General features: G+C 42.4%; 1 protein-coding gene across 4 annotated transcripts; it reads right to left on the bottom strand.

Annotated features, from left to right (window-relative positions):
* Window positions 1-23: 23 nt before the first annotated feature.
* smarcc2 (SWI/SNF related BAF chromatin remodeling complex subunit C2) lies at window positions 24-22,348 on the bottom strand (the record flags this gene model as incomplete). 4 transcript variants are annotated; one of them, XM_083770850.1, is made up of 26 exons in its annotated part: window positions 24-2,363; window positions 4,822-5,260; window positions 5,932-6,066; window positions 7,246-7,409; window positions 7,503-7,623; window positions 7,728-7,789; window positions 7,927-8,115; window positions 8,348-8,606; window positions 9,168-9,230; window positions 9,323-9,436; window positions 9,776-9,929; window positions 10,901-11,014; window positions 12,308-12,379; window positions 12,460-12,590; window positions 12,812-12,849; window positions 13,009-13,062; window positions 14,313-14,437; window positions 14,990-15,234; window positions 16,897-16,972; window positions 18,020-18,089; window positions 18,207-18,276; window positions 18,681-18,773; window positions 19,548-19,623; window positions 20,442-20,527; window positions 20,614-20,733; window positions 22,238-22,348. In XM_083770850.1, the coding sequence occupies 26 exons, from the start codon at window positions 22,346-22,348 to the stop codon at window positions 2,296-2,298; spliced, it is 3,249 nt and encodes a 1,082-aa protein (XP_083626976.1). In that variant the 3' UTR covers window positions 24-2,295. The 4 variants fall into 4 exon arrangements, with proteins under 4 accessions (XP_083626976.1, XP_083626978.1, XP_083626977.1 ...); XM_083770852.1 differs by having other exon boundaries at window positions 7,984-8,115; window positions 19,548-19,629; XM_083770851.1 differs by having other exon boundaries at window positions 7,954-8,115; window positions 19,548-19,629.
* Between the last annotated feature and the right edge of the window lie 69 nt (window positions 22,349-22,417).

Consider the following 22,417-nt stretch of genomic DNA (forward strand, 5'->3'; position numbering starts at 1 on the left):
CCCCCCCAACACTTTTTAAGTAAACCTTGGACATATTTCAATTTTGCCATTCAATACAAACGGCAAGAGTTAACTGTCAACATTAATTACGTGATGATTTACTGAGGAAAAGTTGATTTCTAATGTATCATCAATGCAATTGCTGCTACCTTCAGCATAGTGAAAAACATACTCAAACAGAAACTGAACAGACACTTATTTTAAATCACAAAATCCACACAAGACAAAAGAAGTCAATTTATGATCACAACCGTGGTGGGGTCTCTAATACTGGCTATCTGGACTGGACATACTGCAAGTTTCATCACTGATTATATTTCAGGGCACTGATGTGATGCGCCATGTGTGCAATTAAGTAGTTTGTATAAGAACATCAGCAATCATAAAACTTCAGCCTCTGTTACAAATAATAAAACAAATGGCACTGAGCAGATAAAACTGAAGTATATCTGGGTTACAGATCATCGTAATGGCATGCATTCACATATTCACACATGCGCACACAGTCACGTCTCAAACTTGAAACAGAATCATACACATGATACTGAGTGGAGAGGGTAGATATAGGCTACAAAGGTAATAACAATATACAGTTATAATGTAGACATCAAAGAAATAAGATGGAAAACCTGACAGTAAAAAATATAAAAATTGATAGGATAAAAAGTGAGGATATTGTTGCAGATACTAACGACAAAATTCTCCATTGTCAGCTGTTTAAGGTGCGAGATCCCTTGTCTTTTACAGCTTAATTATTCCTTTGATCTAACAAAGACAAACTACTTAAAATGCGTTGATTTCCCAAGCAACCAGATTTGGATGTATAAAAAAAAAGAAAAATCACATACAGCACTTGAGATCAACATGATTTAAAAAAAGATTTTGGTTCAATTCATTAAACAAAACAAAAAAACTCAAATTGTGATTAGAGATGACTTTCGCCATTGAATTGCTATTTGAGTCTTTTAGACCTGTTCAGTCATTTCTATTGAGTGAAAGTACATTCCTCACGAAACTAAAACCTGGATGCTTTAACGTTCTCCAGACCAAACACAAGTGACCTCATCTGAAGGCCCTGTGAATAAAATAAAAACCGTGCAGTTGTAGTTACTGCTATGCCAATGTAATATTACTTCAGATGCATCGTATCAGTCTTTTAAAAAGTGAACTCGTTACAGGGGTATCGCATACAAAAAGTAAAATCCTTCTAGGACACGGAACTGCCCCATTGTGCGTCACTAAGGGCACATGGAAATTGAACTATCAATACTATGAATGGTTTTCATACTGTTATTCAAGGACAAAACATTTGCAACAGGATTGTAACAGAAAATTCAATTTACACTAAATATGTAACTGTTGGCAAATTGAGCTTATGTCATTTTAAAAGTGACTCTTATTGAAATGTTTCCACATCTGTCAGACAGAGTGGTGAGAGCAATTGACCATATTCACATGGCCTCAGGGGGTGGGAAAACCCACCCTACGGGCACCGTGTGAATATGGTCAGTTGGTTTCAGAAATGTGACCACCAGCTAAAATCTACTCATCACAGGCCATTATTTGAACCAAAGGAGGATGAAAAGTAACATGTCAAATTGAGTTTCCCAAACTCTAATTATGAAGTAATAAGACAATAACGGGACAATAAGTGCTTAAGTTCAATGCCATTAATGCTTCAAGTCTTTGAAAAAGACTAGGGGAAACATATACAAAGTGCAAATATACTTTTTTCCTTCCTTATCTTTTAGTTAACAATGGGAACTACAATGGGACAATATTGTAGTTACCGCTGGAAAAGATTGTTGAGCATGAGAACTCATGTAAGTTGTTGAAGAAATCAATAAAGCACCAATGGTCAAAACATAAAAAATATCAAATGGGGTCATGAACTTCTCTTTGTATCCTTGGGTCAAAGCATATTTGTAAGACTCTTTCCCAGTTCACCACACCTCTAGTGTTAAGGGGAACATTAGAATGCATCATACGTCAGTGTATGAGCTAAGGGTGTGTTTTGTTTGAAACCGAGTGTTCTTCATTGGCATTTTCTTGTATAGACTGCATTCGCAGGGATAATTTTTTTACTGACCGATAATTCACATAGAGCTGGCTTGACCTTAACAAAAATGCTGCTTTCATTCTCGCGTCAAAATGTCCTGTCAATTTTTTTTCGAATATGTCAGAAATGTGTCCTCTTCCTTCAGTTCATAATTTCTTCATTTCAGATGATACAGGCAGGCTTCAGAGTGGTTAGAGTCAGTCAGTTTCCCAGGACATTGTTTCTCTCTCTATCTCTCACTGTGGAGGGGGCACTGGCGCTGAGGGGTGTAGTGTGTCCCCTCCTGGCAGAGGGGCACTAGGTTCTGAGGGGTCAAGGTCAAAAGAGATACATGTGACTAATTTATACAACATACACATTTTTACAAATGCTTCCGTCATACAGTCTGGAGCACGGAAGCTCTGAAAATGATCAAGCGGATATGACCCCCAGTGATGTAAATAGGTTTTCAATGTAATTGGTCCCGGGACCAAATTTTCACAAATATTATTTTACGTGGATTCTTGTTACTGTACAGTGCGGAGTACGGTAGTGCGTCCAGGCAGGGACAAGGTTGTGTCCATTATAAATATTCTGCGTCTAGGGACGCAAAACGCAGTATATTTGCACCACTGGACCCCTCTTTCACACTTCCGTTTGGTCTTTACAGTCACGCAAATTTATCAGAATCAAAATCATATGAGCATATACAGTATATAGCTTTCTGGTTAGCAGAAAAGGAAATAAAATAATTGAATGTTAAGTTATTTTAAGATATATTTTTGTGAACGGATGACAGCTTCCTGTCTCTGGTTTCGAGAGGTGCAGTTCCAGACTATATGGCATTTGAGATTGTGGAATAGTTGTCTGGGTAATGGCCCCTACACACTGTAGGAGTTTTAAACTTGTCGGCGAGTCATCATCAGATCGTTATGTATTTCACACTACAGGAGTCTCTTTTTTTAAATCGACTGTCATTATATCGTTGTGGGTTATATTATCATCTGATCATCTATTGATACAGTCGACAGACAGACAGATAGTGGTTGTGAGCACATGCAGCTGTCTTGTGAAGTTGTGCTCTCATTGGCTGTAATACAGGACTTCTCGGGACGCGATACTGTACGATGTCCATTCGTCGACAGAGCCAAATATCAAACCAGCTTGATATTCAGAAACAGGAAGGAAGGCGTCGGCGAGCACTTTTATCTGGGCTATATTTTCTCGCAGAGCCTTTCACACACAGCGAGCAAAACCTCGGCGATCAAAGCTTGATCTTGTGTCAGATCGGGAGTTTTGTCAGCGTGCGCCAAAAATGGTCCCCGACAGCATAACCGGAGCAAATATTGTGCAGTGTGTACGAGCCATAAGCGAGACTACATTGAGTGTGCAGTTGAGTGTCCAACTTAGCCACACACATTAAATCATTGTTGACAATAATATAATGTCAATGAAGTTATTAAACAGTCCGTACACTGGAGTCATCACATAGGGTAACTAGAACTGCACTCTGTCGAGTGCATACTTGCTTGTTGCACACTAGTAGGCCATAAATGGCCAACTAGTGCGCAAGCAGAGCGCGCAAGTCCTTTCGACCGCTGTAAACTGTCAAATCTCAGTATCTCTGTGAAGGAACGTTTGAAATGTATAATGTTTAGATGTAACTATTTGCTACCTACATTACCTACACACACCACGTACGCTGGTCCCAGCAGATCAGGCACAACTTGCTATTTTATTTTTTACTGATTATGTATATAGTATACGTATGACTAGCTCTAAATTATGACGTAAGAGATATGGTCATTTGTGGTCGTTTGGTCCCAGCAAAGCAGGCATATACTATATATAGTATATATATAGTATATAGGCATATACTATATACGTATACATATATACTATATAGAGTGTGTAGTTGTAAGTTGATTAGCGGTATACTGTGGTTACTTTGCGCCAAAAACTGTGACAGCTGTCCCGCCATTTGATGTTTATGCAAGAAAACAGCAAATCTGTGCCTGGTTTGCTGGGACCAAACGACCACAAATGACCATATTTCTTACGTCATCATTAAGAGCTAGTCATACACATACACACCACGTACTCTGGTCCCAGCAGATCAGGCACAATTTGCTATTTTATTTTTACTGATTATGTATATAGTATACGTATGACTAGCTCTAAATGATGACGTAAGAAATATATATAGTATATATATAGTATATAGGCATATACTATATACGTATACATATATACTCTATACTCTATACTGTATAAAGTGTGTAGTTGTAAGTTGATTAGCGGTATACTGTGGTTACTTTGCGCCAAAAACTGTGACAGCTGTCCCGCCATTTGATGTTTATGCAAGAAAACAGCAAATCTGTGCCTGGTTTGCTGGGACCAAATGACCACAAATGACCATATTTCTTACGTCATCATTAAGAGCTAGTCATACATATACACACCACGTACTCTGGTCCCAGCAGATCAGGCACAATTTGCTATTTTATTTTTACTGATTATGTATATAGTATACGTATGACTAGCTCTAAATGATGACGTAAGAAATATGGTCATTTGTGGTCATTTGGTCCCAGCAAAACAGGCACAGATTTGATGTTTTTCTGCATAAACATCGAATGGCGGGACAGCTGCCTGTCACGGCGGAAGAGACCGGGCGAAAACATTACTTGCGCGCTCTGCTTGCGCAAGTAATAATGTAGGTTTCAGAACAGCAACATACTGCATTGTTGTGGTAGGTGTGTGTGTGTGTGTCATGCCCTCACCGTGGAGTGCTGCTGGGGTAGTGCTGGAGCTGGAGCTGGAGTGGGTGGTGGTGGTGGAGGTGGTGGAGGTGGTGGAGGTGGTGGAGGAGGCAGCAACGGCAGGGGTCTGTCCTGGGGGACACGGGGGTGAAGTGTGAGACACTGCGGAGGACGGCTGGGACTCGGCAGCCGCACCGGAGGAGGCAGGCGGTGCGGGGCTGGGGGCAGGCTGCGGGGCGGGCGTGCTGGGAGCCTGCTGAGCAGCAGGCAGACCCGGAGGCGCTGGGGCGGCCGTGGCAGCCTGGTTGGGGTGAGGGCCGCCAGTCCCCCCCGTCTGGCTGTGCTGCTGGTGCTGGATCTGTTGGAAGTGCTGCTGACGAGCCCTCATCTCGGCGTACTTCAGCTGCTCCATGTGGAAGGACTGACGGTCCGCCAGCAGCTGCTGCCTCTGGTACTCCAACTAGTGATTGATTTTGACAGCAAGTTTTTTAATTTAGTTTAGTCATAGTCTTTTGAATGAAATTCCAATTAGATTTATCTGAAATCTTTAAGTGTTAGGGCCGATTCATACTCCTATTTTAGAGCCGAATAAAAGTCGGTTCGGCGCTGTAGAGCCTACAATTTTACGTCATTTGAGGTTCGGGGGGGCGGGTACCGTGCTAAAGTCGGCTCTTCGGTGCTACTGAAAAGAGTATGAATCGGCCCTTAGTCTAGTTTTAGACTAAATATCATAACATACAGTTGATTTTGTCGACAACAATGTATTTTGTCAGTGCCTTGATGCCGTCATAATGGCTGATTTGACTCTTGGTTGAATGCTGAAAGAGCTTGTAGATCGGCTATTTTCAGAGCGCACCACCCGAGCACAACCAAACATAAGATTACTTGTGTTTTAGTTCTAATGGATCTCTTCTCCACTAGTCCCTCCCGAACATTTTAGTCTAGTTTTTATTTGTTGACAAAATTGTCAATATATTTTTCATTAGTTTCCGTCAGGTAGTCGACGAACATTTGTCGTAGATTTATTTGCCGAAATTAACACTGACTCCAACTGTACATGAGTTACAGATTTTCAGACGTCTACAACACACACACGATAATCGGCAAGCTAGAACTACATGCCACACTCACCGCTTCCCTCTCTCTGTCCATGATGGTTTCCAGTTCTTCAAAGTGTCGTAATTTAATCTCCAACTTCTTCATCTGGGTTTCCACCAGCAGCGCCACCAGTGATTTGATTTTCCTCTCCTCCACTGCAGCCAGGTGCTGTGGACAATAATACAGGCAACATGAAGAAGATAGTATACATATAAGCTTTTTAACTACAGTTGCATTTTTGTCACCAGGTGTAGCTAGTCAGTAGTCACAGAGGTCTAGTTCCATTAATTAGAAGTATATTATATCATGTTGTGCACCCCCTTATTAATGTGACATGTCTCGAACAATCAGAATGGTGTTAGGTGCCCTAGATGGTCTGTTAAATAAAAGGAATGGTAAATGGTGCATTTATATAGCGCCTTTATCCAAGGCACTTTACATAGATTGTGTATTACATTCACCCATTCATACACAGGAAACCATGTGTAACAGAGTTAGAAATATCTTTGTATTAATTTCTACAAAATCAATGTGCTTGCCTTTCAATGTATTGTAGAGTACTAAAGCCACCTGGTGGATGAAAAGCGCAGCTGCATGTAGTGTCCCTTTTTGTGCGGGTAGGTGCATGAGAGCTCGTTGCAAACAATAAATACATTCTTTTGTACTTTATATCAATTATTTTCACTCTTTGTTACACAGATTTGTGTACTGTATGCACTGTTGTATTGATGAGCAGTGTCATCATCATGTATTAATGTGTTCAAACCTGGTAGGCTTTGTTGAATGGCAAACATTTTTGTGTTGTAATTCCAGCATTGTGAATTCCGGTGTTTTGTAAGGGATGAGGGTTTTTATTGTCTGATAATAGGCTTATAGTGTTTTATGATCTATTTGTGGATTTTTTAAATGTTCTGTAAGATAAGAAAATAGCTCTCAATGGGCTAGGTGCTCCATGAAAAAGAAGAAGAAAGAAATTAATTAAATACCACTATACAGTATGATCATATGATTGTAGTTTGCCTCAGCAGAGGAAATCAATTTCATGCTGCAGATATGTGTACTGTATGCTGCTGCTGCTGTGCTGTTGACGAGTCGACCAGTGTCATGTATCAATGTGTTCAAACCAGGAGCTACAAAGTAAAGAGTAAGAGGAAGTCCTGTGTGGCCATGTCATCACTTCTACACCATAAACACCTCCACCAAATACACCGACAGACACAACCCGTTACAAATGCATGGCACCAACCTGCTCATCGGGAGCAATTATCCCGTGATCTAACTGGTTCCCAAGCGGCCGCTCTACCCCTGATCCACTGTTATTTATCGGTGTATATGAGGACGTCGTACCTTGGCTTTCACAGCAGCAGCAGCCAGGGCAGATGCAGCAGCCGTGGCCAGGTTCCCCTCTCCCACTTCACGCTCCACTTTAGCCTTCCTTTCTCCCTCGCTGTCGCCTTCTCGCTGTCCCTCCTCTGTTCCCTCCTTTCCATCTTTCTCCTTCTCTCCGTCACCTAAGCAGATCAAAAAGTTCTTTCACAAATTGGAGGAGAAAAGAAAAATCAAGTGCAGTTCTTTGTACACATGAAGTGTCAAAATGGACGCACCCATCTCCGAGTCTGTTTTCTCGGTGTCCCTCTCCCCTTCGGCCTCTCTCCCTCTCTCTTCCTCCTTCTTCCCGTTCTCTCCCTGTTTCTCGTCTTCCTCCATGGCTCCGTCTTTGCTCTCCTGTGGGCCGACGGAACGGGATAGAGCACAGTGAGGCTTGAGGAAATGGAAACAAATCACCGCCACGACGGGAAAGCACAGTTTCCCTCCAACAGAAACCCTACCTTGGGCTCCCTCTTCTCCTCACTGGATTGGCTCTCACTCTTGCTTTCCTCGCTGCTTTCTTCTACAGGGTGAGAGAAAAGAGAAGTCAGAAGCCATTATTTCACTTTATCTCTGGCTTCATCTCTTCCTGTCTGTCCCTCAATCAGTTAGTCAAGCATCTCTCCCCAGAGTCTGTTTAGTCTCCTGCGTAGCGCGTGCCTTCGTGTGTGTGTTGGTCCGTCCTACCCGGTTTGTCTCCGTCCTCCAGGCCAGTACCTGCGATGCCACTCCCCTCCAGGCCATAGAGTGGGTCCTGTCTGCCGCTGGCTCTAGCTGCCTCCTCCACCCTCCGCACATGAGCCTCCACCAGCGCCGCTGGAACCTCTTCCTTCATTCGTGAAAACTCCTCTGAAATGGAGACAGAGGTGTGACATTGTTAACCACTTAAGTCTGTCTTGGAATTCTGGATCAATCGGCAATCAATGCAGCAAATAGGAGTCAATATTCTAGGTGGCGATGGTTATGCTTTATGTAACATGATATCATGGGTAGAAATACATAACACAGTGCAAGTGTTTATCACGATGCTAATGATTATCGGCCCATTTAAGTGGTAGATTAGTGCTGAACAGCTTCTCACCTAGAGCAGATTTGGCTGCAGCAGAGGCAACGCGTGGGTCTACCACGGAGGCGAGGAAGGCCACGGTGCTCATGACGGGGTTTCCTGCCTGGCTAAAGGGCACTGGCTGGTAGGCCAGCGGCCCCAGGGTGGTGGAGGTCTCTTCCAGGTAGGGGTCCTCGATGGGCAACCGCAGGAAGTGGAGGATACACTCGTCCTGGGTGCGACTCCCCACGTGCTCCGACACCTTGTTCCAGTCATCCTTGTACATCTCCAGGCCCTGCGTGGGGACAGGAGGGCCTATCGTTTAGCCAAGTGATTGATTATCAAACTTTTTCATTTCAAGGACGCCCAGTTTGATATGCATTAGGCCACAAACCCCCATTTGGCTGGTAATCCAGTCTGTCAGTGTGCTGCGGGTAAGACTCCCGATCCCGACGGCCTTTACTGCATGTCTTCCCCCCATCTCTCTCCCCATTTTCTCTCAGCCTACTGTCTGTCCCTCCATAAAAAAATATAAAATAAAGGCGTGTTTGCCTTAAAAAACATGTTTGCCCAGGACCCAAACTAGTGAAAATAGCAACTCTGCGCCCCGTTGTGAGCTCTTAGACATTTGTTTTCTAATTTATGGAATTTCTTAGATTTTTCTTTTAGTTATTCATGAAATTACTTCAATTCATGATTCATTTTTAGCTTTTTTTGAGAATGTTTATTTATTATTATTATTGTTTTTAAATAATATTAATTAAAATCTAAATGTAGGAAACAAAAAATAAATTGACCAATAACAATGTGTCTACTAATGTCCCCCTGTGTTATATTAGGATGAGGAAATCCTTGCCTCGAGTAGCAGCAGTGTCTCCTGTTCAGTCCATTCTCTCATGGAGCTTGCCGTGTTCTTACTCTGGAAAAGAACAATGTGAAGACAAAAACAAATCAGGTCATTGTGCAACAGAGCAGTCGGAGCTTCACGTGTACATCTTCTCTGACTTGTACCTTGGGGGTTGTTTTCTTGCTGTACATGTCCGTCCGCAGGCCAAAGTTCTGCAGGTCTACCGGTTTCTCCTTCACCTTATCTGGGAAGGACAGCATCTGCTGGGGAGCAGGGGTCTACGGGGGAAATAAGAGGGGGGGAAAGGACAGATCTATGGTCTAGCCACAACAGTGTCACACAAAATACAGATTTTCAAATGAAAAACACAATGAAAATTTTGAAACATCATTCCATGTATGGTAAAGATTTACCATGCACAAGGTTAGAGGACTTACGGGAGAGATGGAAAGATGTATTTTAAATTTGAAATTAGCTTGCTATTGAGAGAGCGTCTCTGTCGTCTTTTACGGGGAGGTTACATTACAGCACGGATGGTGAAAAGTATAAAAGAAAATCAGAACGAGCCTAGTGGGTGTGCATGTGTGTGCTGTACGTGCATGTGAGTGTGTACCTACCTGGGAAGCCTTGGGCTGCAGGGGCACCAGGCTGGATGGAGTGTCTGCTAAGACGTGGAAGTGAGAGGTAGGTGGAGGACCCATGGGCGTGGGCCTGCTCTCAGAGTCCACCTGGTAGTTGATGAGGCCCCATTGCTCCAAGAAGGCATGGACCCTGCAGGTAAAGATAGAGGGAGGGGATCAGTAAGTCTACTTTATGTAGACTTAGATAGCATTTGACTTATAGCATGTTTCATGATAACTACTTTTTATGTATGTGTTGTATGCCATGCTTTTTTGTTATTGCTTATTGTAAATCGCTCTGGATTAAGAGTGTCTGCTAAATGCCTAAATTGTAAATTGACAAGGTTTGATCATAGGGGGAGCTGTGGGGAAAATCATGTTATAGTTCCAGGAAGTGTGGTACCAGGAATATCTATAAAGGTACAGGAAGTGAGGCGGCATGGGTTTCCATTTTAGGTGTGTGTGAGTGTTTGATGGTGTTTGTTTGTCAAAGAGACTCTTTTAAGGCCAATACTAAACCAGAATCAAAACTTGTTAGACCACTGAGTAGTTTGACCGAAGAACTTTGTTTAGGGGAAGAAAGGAAGTTTGGTCAAACATTTCTGACGGTAAGCTCGGTACCAATTCAGAGCTGTTGGACAAAGGAACCGGCTGTGGCTTCTTGACTTGAAGGGTGAGGAATATATATATATATATTTTGAGCAATGCATTGCCTTTTTATTTGATGACTTTATGTATTACCGTACTATTCTGGAAAATAGAAGATCTCCAATTTTTTATTCGATTAATTTTGGATTACCTTTGGGTTAACGTTTTTGATACTTTAAAAAATCTGAGTTAGAACATTAACATTTGTATTTTGAAATCTTGATCGTTCATTTGAATTTCATTATTATTTTTGTTTGACCCAGTTTAAGTCAGATAAAGATATTGCAATTTAATTTCAAAAGCAACAGCTTTGTGTTTTCCTTTTGGTCTGCAACACAGTTTGGTTACAGTATAAAGAATTACTTTTATGGTTCTGACTGTTATACCTGACTATGCATGGGTTTTAACAGCATTTCTGTTTATTGTAATTATTATATTACACTTCCCGAGTTCCCGTTCAGATATTCCACTGACCTCATGATGGCACACACATCTCCTGCAAGATTCCTGCGGCATGCAGTGGAGGTCAGATACTCCTGGGGGTTCAGCCGGTAGGTGTCAATCATGAAGTTCCTGTAGGCTAGGTAACTGTCAAAACACAGAAATGATTGACAAGATGTCCACAGCAGGATTAACCCCACAAAACTGAATCTCTGTGATTAGATAACGTCACTGTCGGGTAGCAAACCCTATATGTTAAACGCTTTTCATGGAATGGAAATAAGAACCTGTGTTCCAGTGGATCTAAAGTAGTAGTAAAGTAGTAGTATTTAGTCACAACTCACAAGCTCTTGTTAATACTTTCTATTGGTTCAATATTTATAGAACCCCACAGACAGACTTCACCACTTTCAAAGTGGTGTCTCTGTTCTGGCCTGGGCATTATTGGCGAATAAGTTTCATACCGACAATAGCTGATCTAAGTTCATGACATATAGCATCGTGATGCACTGTGAACGTGTAGATCGGCTATTTAAGGGACCAAGCAGTCCCGACTTGGTCCCTTATTGTTTATGACTGTTTCTTTCTTCTTCTCCTTCTCCCGCCAAAAATAGCCGTGCAGTCGGTTTTCGCGAAACTCTGCAACATGGTAGACCATGCCAAGCGGTGACGATGCGAAGCCCATGACCATTGGTCAAACGGTGGCGCTATAGCACTCAATGGAAAATGCAAAAAACTTTGACCACGCATAGCTCATGAACCGTTTGACCATAAATACAATAAAACTTCGATACACATATGAGTCTCCTCATGCGGAACAAGTAGCGTGTTCTTATTTTTGACCTGACCCTTAGATCACCCGCCATTTTGAATTATATGAAAAAAAATCTAAATGCACGAAAATGTCTGTAAAATGTGAAAAAATTAAGGTTTTATGAACCAATGAAAATTGCTGTTTTGTGAAAATTCTTCTTCTGCCCATAATACATACATGCACTGTCACATGCTTATGAAACTTTAGTTTACAGTATAGTAGAGGGTCATGCCAAAAACTAAAACCAGTCTTACTCCAATTGGCCAAAGGGGGGCTCTATAGCAATTTTTTGAAAATTAAACCTTTGAACAGGCATAACTCATGCCTCGTTTCCACATGTTCCTTGACTCATGGGGAACACATCTGTCACTTTGACCAGTATGCTCTGCCCAGGCTCAGCTATTCCGCCATTTTGAGCAGTTTGAAAAATGCTTATACCTGATTTTCTGCCTGGATCTTTGAGCAATTTTCTTTATTACTTTTGCTCAACACTTCGTCATATGACAAAGTAAGCCACTAATTTATGAAAAAGACTAAAGATTGGAGACAAGATGTTTGTTGTTAAAAAATATGTCAAAGAGAAGTGATACAAAATGATAATAGCAATTGTCCTAAAGAATACTCACATCTCCGGAGTTTTGGATTTGTTCTTGCCATTGAAGAACTCAGGGAGTGCTCTGCGCTCGATTGCATGAACACTGAGGGAAGACAAACATTTACATCACAAGTCTGTACACCCGATCAATTGATTTGTAGCTTTGCAACTCCATATTATTACCTGTTATAGTCGAACCACGCAGCATAGCTGGGGATGATGATGTGATGGGTCTGTTCAGTGACATTGTCCTCATGGAGGTCTGAGCCTTTCACTGGCTCACCCTTAACACTTGGAGAGCCTTCTTCCTCCTCCTGTCGGTACAGAAGTTCAGAAGCAGAGTCATACCAAATTTATGCTCTGTCACAGTCACACAAAGGGGTCGCCCGCTGACAATAGGCGACCTATCAGCCCACGTGCTTGCCTATTGTCGGGCGGTGATGCTGTCTTGCGACAAAGTATGAATCAGGCTTCAGACTTCTGCAAGATTCAAAAGCATCACTTTTACAACTTTTACTTTCCACTTTGAGCTTACCTTTCCTGCCGTCTCCATAGACTCATCTTCTTGCTCATCTATACAAGTCAGAAAAACACATGGGTAAATGAAACCTGGTTTAACTATACTATGATCTAATAATGAATGGTTCAACTCTACTATGATCTAATAATAGCAGTTAAACTGAGCAGTTAAACTCTGAATGGAAAGTAAAGTAATCAGATTAAGGAACTCACCCATGTCTGTTCCTCCTTTTACTGGGGTGGAGTCAGAGTCTCTCTTAGTGTTAGCTATGAAGATAAAGAAAGAAAAAAAAAGCATTGCATTCCCTTTCACGCTAATCCCTTTTTTTTTAGTAATGGGTGTTCTTGTTATATTAAAGTTATTGTGCATGCGTTGTTTCGACAGAGCTGGGTTCATTGTTCAGCTTGTATTTTATTTTCAAAATAATCTAATATTGATTATATTTTATAACCTATCATAAATCGGTTTGTGTGAGTATACATTAGGCATTTCACATAATGCCTAATTAGACATGTTTTTTGGTTTGTTTAAAAAAAATCAATGGCCAAAAAACTGTACATTATATCCAAAAATGTTCCAAAATATTTGATTAATTCCAAACCTTTTCCAGGCCTGGATTTATTTTAATTTTTAATTTATTTTTAATTCAAAATATCTCCAGGAATTTCATGACAGTGGGAATGGGAACCCTGTACATAACACTAACACAGTGCTGTTTACTTGTATTAGCGGGGTTGCTCTCCTCTGTTACATACGACACAGTGCTGTTTACTTGTATTAGCGGGGTTGCTCTCCTCTGTTACATACAACACAGTGCTGTATTAGCGGGGTTGCCCTCCTCTGTTACATACAACACAGTGCTGTATTAGCGGGGTTGCTCTCCTCTGTTACATACAACACAGTGCTGTTTACTTGTATTAGCGGGGTTGCTCTCCTCTGTTACATACAACACAGTGCTGTATTAGCGGGGTTGCCCTCCTCTGTTACATACAACACAGTGCTGTATTAGCGGGGTTGCTCTCCTCTGTTACATACAACACAGTGCTAGTGTTTACTTGTCTTAGCGGGGTTGCCCTCCTCTGTTATATACAACAACACAGTGCTAGTGTTTACTTGTCTTAGCGGGGTTGCCCTCCTCTGTTACAGACAACAACACAGTGCTAGTGTTTACTTGTCTTAGTGGGGTTGCCCTCCTCTGTTACATACAACAACACAGTGCTAGTGTTTACTTGTCTTAGCGGGGTTGCCCTCCTCTGTTATATACAACAACACAGTGCTAGTGTTTACTTGTCTTAGCGGGGTTGCCCTCCTCTGTTACATACAACAACACAGTGCTAGTGTTTACTTGTCTTAGTGGGGTTGCCCTCCTCTGTTACATACAACAACACAGTGCTAGTGTTTACTTGTCTTAGTGGGGTTGCCCTCCTCTGTTACATACAACAACACAGTGCTAGTGTTTACTTGTCTTAGCGGGGTTGCCCTCCTCTGTTGCATACAACACAGTGCTAGTGTTTACTTGTCTTAGCGGGGTTGCCCTCCTCTGTTGCAGGTACAGGAGAAGCTTCGTCCAGGTCCTTAGTGAGGTCCTCTTGCTCCTCCTCTCTCTGACCACGTTTGGACTTGGTGTATGGAGTGGTCGGCCTGTCGTCCAACAGATAAAAGGTATGTTATGTACAACACTGGTTCTTCAAAGGAGGGGTCCATGGATCCCCCAGAGGTCCTTGGGGGAGGGAGACATTTAAAGGGATAGTGTTTCCCTAAGTTAACCACCATTGGCTTAGGTGACAAAAACAAAAAATAATATCCATGAATTCAAATCTCCATGGGGTGAGTAATAGGAAAATAAGTCATTTTGGGGGTGAACTATTCCTTTAAGCCCATTTGATCTTTCGTCTATTAAAAGATAGCCGATCTACTCGCTCATGACGCATCAAATCGTGACGTGTTGTGAGCAATTGCCATATGTCGAGTCGACAAATCTTCTCTTATGGGGTCCCTGGACGCCACAAATGGTGTTTTGCTGCACAAATGCATATCAATTTAGGTGTCCTTGACATGAAAATGCTTGAGAACCACTGATGCACATTGCAGACGGTGACACTAGTGGTTTAGCTGTGACAGCAACGCGGGGTTCTAGACGGGAACATTGTCGTCGTAGAGATGCACCACTGACGACACACAAAGTTCACACACCCTTTCTTGGTGTTCTTCTTCTTGCTCTCCTGCGGGGGAGGCGTTGGGGACGGCGACGGGGACCGCTTCCTCTTCTTGGCGCTGCCGGGCTTCTTGTCGCGCCGCTCGTCCGGCGTGGTCACCTCGTCCGTCAGGGTCTTGGCCGATATCCTCTTCCTCTTGGGGCCCGCCTCTCCCACCTCGTAGTCCTCCTCGTTCATCCACTCGTTGTACTGGTCCAGGTCTAGGATCCACTTGGCGTGGACCTGTGGCGGACAGCAACAGCAGAAGACATGGAAGTTATTGTCAGTCACACACGTGAACTTGTAGATCCTCTAACCAGCATTTCAGTTATGAGTCACAAACTGAGCTGAGGAGCCGTTTACATTAGGGCTGCATATAGATTGTTTTCCTAGCTATTATTCAATCGATTATGTTTTTGATTACCGGTAATCAAATAATCAAGAAGTTTTTTGCATCCAATCAAAATAATTATATTAAATTATTTTATAAATCAAATGGAACACATCACGCTGCAATGTGTTGTGAGCTTGTAGAGCTGATATTTTCATATTCTTTAGGGATAGCGTTTTGAAACAAACCTTTTATTCAACAATCGATTATCTTTATAATACATTAGATTAGTTTGTTGCATGTTTTTCAAAACAAGGTTACAAAGAACAGCCTAAAATCAAACGACATGCAAGACAGATAAAAATACATCTACAAATAGGACACCATAAAATAAACCTGATTAAGATCTAACCAAGAGAGGAAATAAGGTAATACTAGGGAACAAACAGGAGAGTTGGGACACAGCCAATATGGAAATAAAATGGTTAACGTAATTAGATTGTCTAGTAAAACTATTAAAAATAAAGCAACAGAACAGCGTGTACTGTCCATATAGAGATACTATCAGTATTCAAAGACTGGAACTATAATTCACAGCAGTGACGTCCCAGTGTAAGTTCTGGTAGTCAACTTGGCAATTTGCAATTGTACTTCATATTTGAATGGAGTAATATAGAAATGTAGTGCTTATCTACAGTATGGTCTACTACAACTAGGGGGAACCTAGGGGTTCCAAATGGGAGAGAGAGCGAGTGCATTCTCCGGCACCAGCCCAGGCGCCAACTGTCGATAGTAGCCGCGGCAGGAGAGAGTGAGTGCATTTTTTCCACCACCAGCGGCAGCAGTCCGACACCCTACCCAGCAAGCCAAATGGCGTCATGATAACGTTATGATGACGTCCTCCGGTGACGTTCAGGACTAGACAGATCACAGCCCATATGGGGATGATCTTTACATAATTTCCAGGACGTCTTCACTAGTTGAAATAATATAGCTTATTCTGGGCCAGATCTGACTGACGAGTCATGATATGACTTAAGTTGATCTGGCCTCGATCATCTGACTCTCCGATTAATCCAGGGTGCGCATGTCATCCTGGCAGCACATGTCAGGAGCCACGGGTGAGTTTTAACCAGCAACGTTGACACCCTACCCCGAACCTCACAGGGAAGACACGGGTGATTTTTAACCAGCGACGCTGACACCCTACCCCAAACCTCACAGGAAAGACACAGGTGATTTTTAACCGGCAAAGCATGTCGGGAGCCACAGCTGTTATCGGCAGTTGCGGTGTTGGCCGCCGAACGGATGGACACTCCCGTGGAACAGAGCGGCAGTGGAGTATCATAATCCCCCCCACCTTACACACACACCGGAGAATGCACTCGCTCCTTCTGCCAAATGGAACATTACAGGTCTGTAACTCTGACAGTGTACACATGGAACCAAATGGACCGTTAGTGGTCCTTGAAATAAATAAAAAAGGTTTGTGAACCACCGGTCTATAAAACAACAACATACAAAAGGCACAAAGATATGTGCGGTGGGAGATGAGCTGTGATGATGATGCTGACCTTCCTGGGTTTTTCTGCGCTGGGAGCGTCTTCCACTGCAGCCTCCACCTCACTGGCCGAGATCCACGTGTCATAACTGAACAAACAGAGGAACCAGGTCAGAGGTCAGATGAGGGTCAGATGAGACAGAGGAAACAAGTATGGGGGAAGAAAGGTCATAAAGGACAAATACAGATTGTAAATGGTGCATTTATATAGCGCCTTCGTCCAAAGAGCTCTACAACGTGGTTTATATTCATTATTCACCCATTCACACCGACGGCAGAGCGTGCAAGGCACAATCCTGCTCACCGGGAGCAGTTAGGGGCTAAATGTCTTGCTAAAGGACACTTCAGCAGTAAGCCAAGGGGAGCCGGGGAATGAACAGGGAACCTTTCGATAGGCACTGCCACTGCCACCCCAAAGGACATACTACAGTAGGATACAGTGCAAATACTGTTGTACAGTAAATTGTGTGTGTGCGTGCGCGTGTGCGTGTGCGGTTACAGTGCTTAATACATAGTTAATAGAAAACAAGTGTGGGCTTGCTGCAATATCACAGGAACAAAATATGCAGCTTCAATGTATAGAAAAGATGCCATACTGCCATAGCAACTGAACAACACAGCAAAGCATTTGACACCTTTTGGTTTGTACAATTAAAAAAGGAGACAGCAACTTTCACTCAAGTTATTATGGGATGTGGTGTTCATGTATCTGTGCTGGTGTTCTGTGGGGGGGGTTTTTTCAATTGATTTTAAATAATTTCCAACTTTTCGCCTACGACATGACCAAAACAGGGATCAATTGTTAATTACTACTGATTATGTTTTATTATAGATTACACCATTTAGTTTGATTACCTAGAAGAAGAGGAGCGATCAGGGCTCCTCTCAGGGCTTCATACTTGCCCTGATGAAGACCTGGTCGAAACATGTTGACTTATCTATGAAGTATCTTGATTTTACGCCTTATCCTCCGTTATTTTTCGGCACTCGGATCGCTCCTCTTTTTCAGGCTTTGGTTACCGTCGATCCTAGAAGCACCGACCTACATTTCTCAACTCAACTTTTATCTCCATTGAGCACCTGGTTGATCTCTCTTTGGCTTTAATTGAACTGCTCCATCCCTACTCAGAACCCACCTGTCTGGATAATAGCCCCAGTGGAGCAGCACCTGCTTGTCTCTCTTCATCACAGGGCGCACCCACTCTTCTGAAGCAGGACAGAAGAGAATATTAGCTCAAAGCTGGACAGTTACTAATGCAACATAATTCACAATCAAATCTCCAGTGAAAAGATAATTAAGGCAATTCCTCAAGTTAGCCTCACCTTCCTCCAGACTGGTAGGAATAGGCACCACCACATGGGAGCTGGTAGTCTTGTCCTCAGTCACTGAACCCTGCAATAGAAAAGTCAAGTCACAAATAATGGATAATACAGTAAGGCAAGGTGAACGCCAAATTAAATATTGAATATTTGTCTTTACAGTGGTTCTCAAACCGTAACTGATTTTACTGATAAACTGATGATAGCTTCCTGGTTTTCTCATGATCCTAGATAACTATTTGATGTATTACCTTGTGCTGTTCTTGCTTACTGTAAGTTGCTCTGCTAAATGCGGCTGCCTAAATTGTAATTATTGAATTGGACACAATACAAGTATGTTTGAAAACCACTGGTCTAATAGATCAACTGGTCGAGCCTACATTCATTTTAATGATTGGATATCGCCACTTGTTATGAAAAGTTACTTTTTGATCTGGGATCCTCTGTGAAACAAGAAAGAAGGAAGAAAACTCCTACCTGATGTCTCTTAATGATGTCCTTCAGTTTGCCCAGTAGCTTGGGCTCTATGTCTGAACCCAGGCAGATGACAGGTCGAGTCAAACAGTTGTTCTGGTGGTGGAGAAACACAGAAAACGAGAGAAGACATAATTATGCTGTGTGTAGTGTGTACACAGGAGACTAAAAAAAGGAGAGAGAAAACACTAGAATGTCTTCTATTGGAATGACTAATGACTCTTGGCAGAATCTGCAGTGGAATATAAATTTGGTCTCTGCTAGATGTTATGTTTTGGCTGCTTGAAAGGCTTCCATTTGAAAATTGCTTTGTCAAATCACAGTGATGGAGGCCTGCAGTGCAGGATTACTGGTTACTGTAGTAGGTCACATGATTGGATGATGACTTTCTGTGAGACTGATCTACTGTTGATTTTGACAGCAATTTTTTATTTAGTTTTAGTAAAATCTTTTGAATAAAATGTCATTTAGAATTAGTTGTAGTCATTTTAGTCATCTGAAATGTTTGAGTCTACTTTTAGTCAACTAAATATCATGTGATTTTAGTCGACTAAATCTACAATTGATTTAGTTGACTGAAATGTATCTTGGCGGGCCTTGATGGGTGTCATAATGCCTGATTTATACTGGTGTCGAAAGTTGCCTATATCTACGACTACAGGCTCACAATTCGTCGCTCTCATCATAGTCGACGGAATCAACACTGATCACTGACACTCAGTCAACTATGTAAAAAACCCTACATAAACAATACACCTAAAAACAGTAAGAGTAAACAGTAATCATTCACATTTTAACACCGTTTCAAAATTGTAGTGTAAAGAATTAAGAACAGTGGTATTTTGATGTTCCACAAGAAAGGAGACTTACCTGCACTAGAGACTTCTCTATGGTCATGAACATCTCCACATTCCGGTCCATCCTCGACGGATTCTGGAAGTCAAACCTGCGCCTACCAGGAAATTAGACTGGAGTTACACATGAAACAGCAATACTGTATACTTGATACTGTATAGTCAAACACCCAGCTAGATCAGTGGTCTCCAACACATGGGTCATGATGAGCTTGAAGCCAGGCAAATCAAGTTACTACTGTTCTTGTTTATGTATGTTTTACTGTGTTTTTAGAGGTTTGGTTTTATCTGCTGTAAAAATTAATTGCCCAGTTTGGGGCAAACAAATAAACTTGACCTTGACCTCCCTAGTTAGCAGCACACATTGTGCATTCTCTCTAGTTAGCACACACTGTACTCTCTATTTACTGTACTGTACTGTACTGTATCTGCAAGATTTTAGCAGATAGGCCTACAGTAAGTGTTCAGTCATGGTGGATAATTCCAGTTCCACAAACGTGAAGAGAAAAGTGGTAGCTTGATATGTGGAGCCAGCATAGCGGACAGTAAGAAAACTGTGTTTTTAATGTTCTATTAATTTTGTTTTCCCAACAAAACCAGCTTGTAAGAGTATTTGGTAGGAATGTTGCAATGTCTGTGAGGCAGACTAGCACGAATACAATTTTATTCATAAGAATGTCGCACAAACACAAACATACACTTGTAATGAAGTGGGCAGTAATGTATGTTATGTGTTATTGTGTAACTGATTGCATTGTTTTATATCAAACAAGTCACTGCCATATTTTGCCCCTAAATAAAGTTGGAGGCCCCTGATCTAGACATAATATTAAATTTGTCTCTCCCCACTTCAACGAAGATGGGATCATATGCATTTCTAACATTAGGCCAGCTAGAATGAAACTCTTACCATCCCTGGTCGCTCTTGAACTTGTAGGCGGCAGCCAATATGTGGCAGAGAGCCCCTCCAGATTTAAAGTCCAGAAAACATTTCATCTGTGGACACAAAATAATTAAGAAAACTTAATGAGTGAGAGAGAGAGAGAGAGAGAGAGAGAGAGGGACGAATGAATGAGACCTACTGGTAGCTTAGTGAGGGGTGGGTTGCTGACATGGCGTCCAAACACCTCCTCCTGGAACTGAAGCAGTTGGACAACCAGGCTGGACAGAGACTTGTTGGTGGGGGGCTCTGCCTGGATGTACTGTGGAAGCCAGAGGACAAGGAGACATTAACAGGCTGGACAGACAGAGACTTGTTGGTGGGGGGCTCTGCCTGGATGTACTGTGGAAGCCAGAGGACAAGGAGACATTAACAGGCTGGACAGACAGAGACTTGTTGGTGGGGGGCTCTGCCTGGATGTACTGTGGAAGCCAGAGGACAAGGAGACATTAACAGGCTGGACAGACAGAGACTTGTTGTTCAAATAGGGGTCATCGCCATGCTGACTTGTGGTGGACAATTTTGTCAAAATTCTATTTTTGCCATGGACATACACATCTAGACCTAATGACCATTACTGGTCTGTAACTCTGACTGTACAAATGGAACCTGCGTCCATTTGGTACCGTTCCAAACTCCATCTGATTCCATTTGTACACTCTCAGTTATAAAACCACTGTACCAATACCAGACGTACCAGTGGACTCATAATGTGCCATACATAGTGTTGTACTACATTATTCTGAAGAAAACCTGGAGACTGACATTCAGTAATTGTTATGATCAAATTAAGACAAAATTTGCCACAGACCAGGCCAAGTCTTTCCACGGCCGTGTAGACATATTGATGTCCCCTGTGTCCAAAGTGCTTTGTGATTATTATAAAAAATAAAGTAATAGCAATGTAATAGCTGAGTAACGCTGAGCTGAGCCTGCTATTTCCACTACTTGTGTGACACTCGTGTGTATTATAATAAATGTGTGTGTGTGTGTGTGTGTGTGTGTGTGTGTGTGTGTGTGTGTGTGTGTGTGTGTGTGCTTTATTGGGGTTAATCCTTTTAGCATAGCATTTTAGCAGTATTCAATCAATCAATCAAAAGCAATGCTGCCTCAGCTGTTATAATTTTTAGGCTACTGTGATTTAGGTTACACGTGATTTGGGTTCTATAAAATATGAAGCACTCACATCTAAGTAAGATCTTTCTGTATAAAACAAGTATATGAACAAAGAATGGGTTTTTTTTTCTTGTTTTTGCATCACTCGCAGTGTCCCCCCCCCCCCCCCCCCCAGTAACGGGCCATGATTGCAGACAGATACGCGCGCCACAGAAAAGGCAACATCTGGATTTGGGCACCGGGGCCAGCCAGCAGCAGCAGCAGCCACTATTAACTGTACGCTCAAATTACTGCTAGCTGTCTGGCTAGCTAGCAGCAGGCAGGCTTATGTACCCCCCTTTTTTGCCATAAATACATATTCCCGGTTAAAATATGTCCTAGATTTGCGTTAGATCATACATAACGTGCATAGCGACAATCTCATTGACGCATGCATCTACGGAGGACGTCGTCGCCTCAGCATCCTTTTGTATTCCGGCTCATGTGGATTAAAACAGCTGGACATTCTGCAAACCATCATCATCTCACACCCTCCCTCCTCTCTCTTTGTCACTCCTTTTCGCCGAAGGAAGACATGGAGAACCGCACAGCTCATTGTAAAATCATACAGTGCGTGAAACGCAACGGTAAAGAGTCAAACGAATCGGTACCTTTTTGTAATTCTTTCCCAGCCACACGCGGACATTATCGAACTGCGAAACGGTGTCAGACGCTTCAAAATATTTTACATTCGGGCCGCCGTCTTTCTTCCGCACCGCCATCTTTGCCTGCAGACAACTTGCCGACGTCGACTGCCGCGCAGCGACGAAGAAACGCTACTGCGACCTCAA

The sequence above is a fragment of the Protomyctophum parallelum genome (assembly GCF_964188405.1).
Source record: "Protomyctophum parallelum genome assembly, chromosome: 8".
Classification (NCBI taxonomy): Eukaryota; Metazoa; Chordata; class Actinopteri; order Myctophiformes; family Myctophidae; genus Protomyctophum; species Protomyctophum parallelum.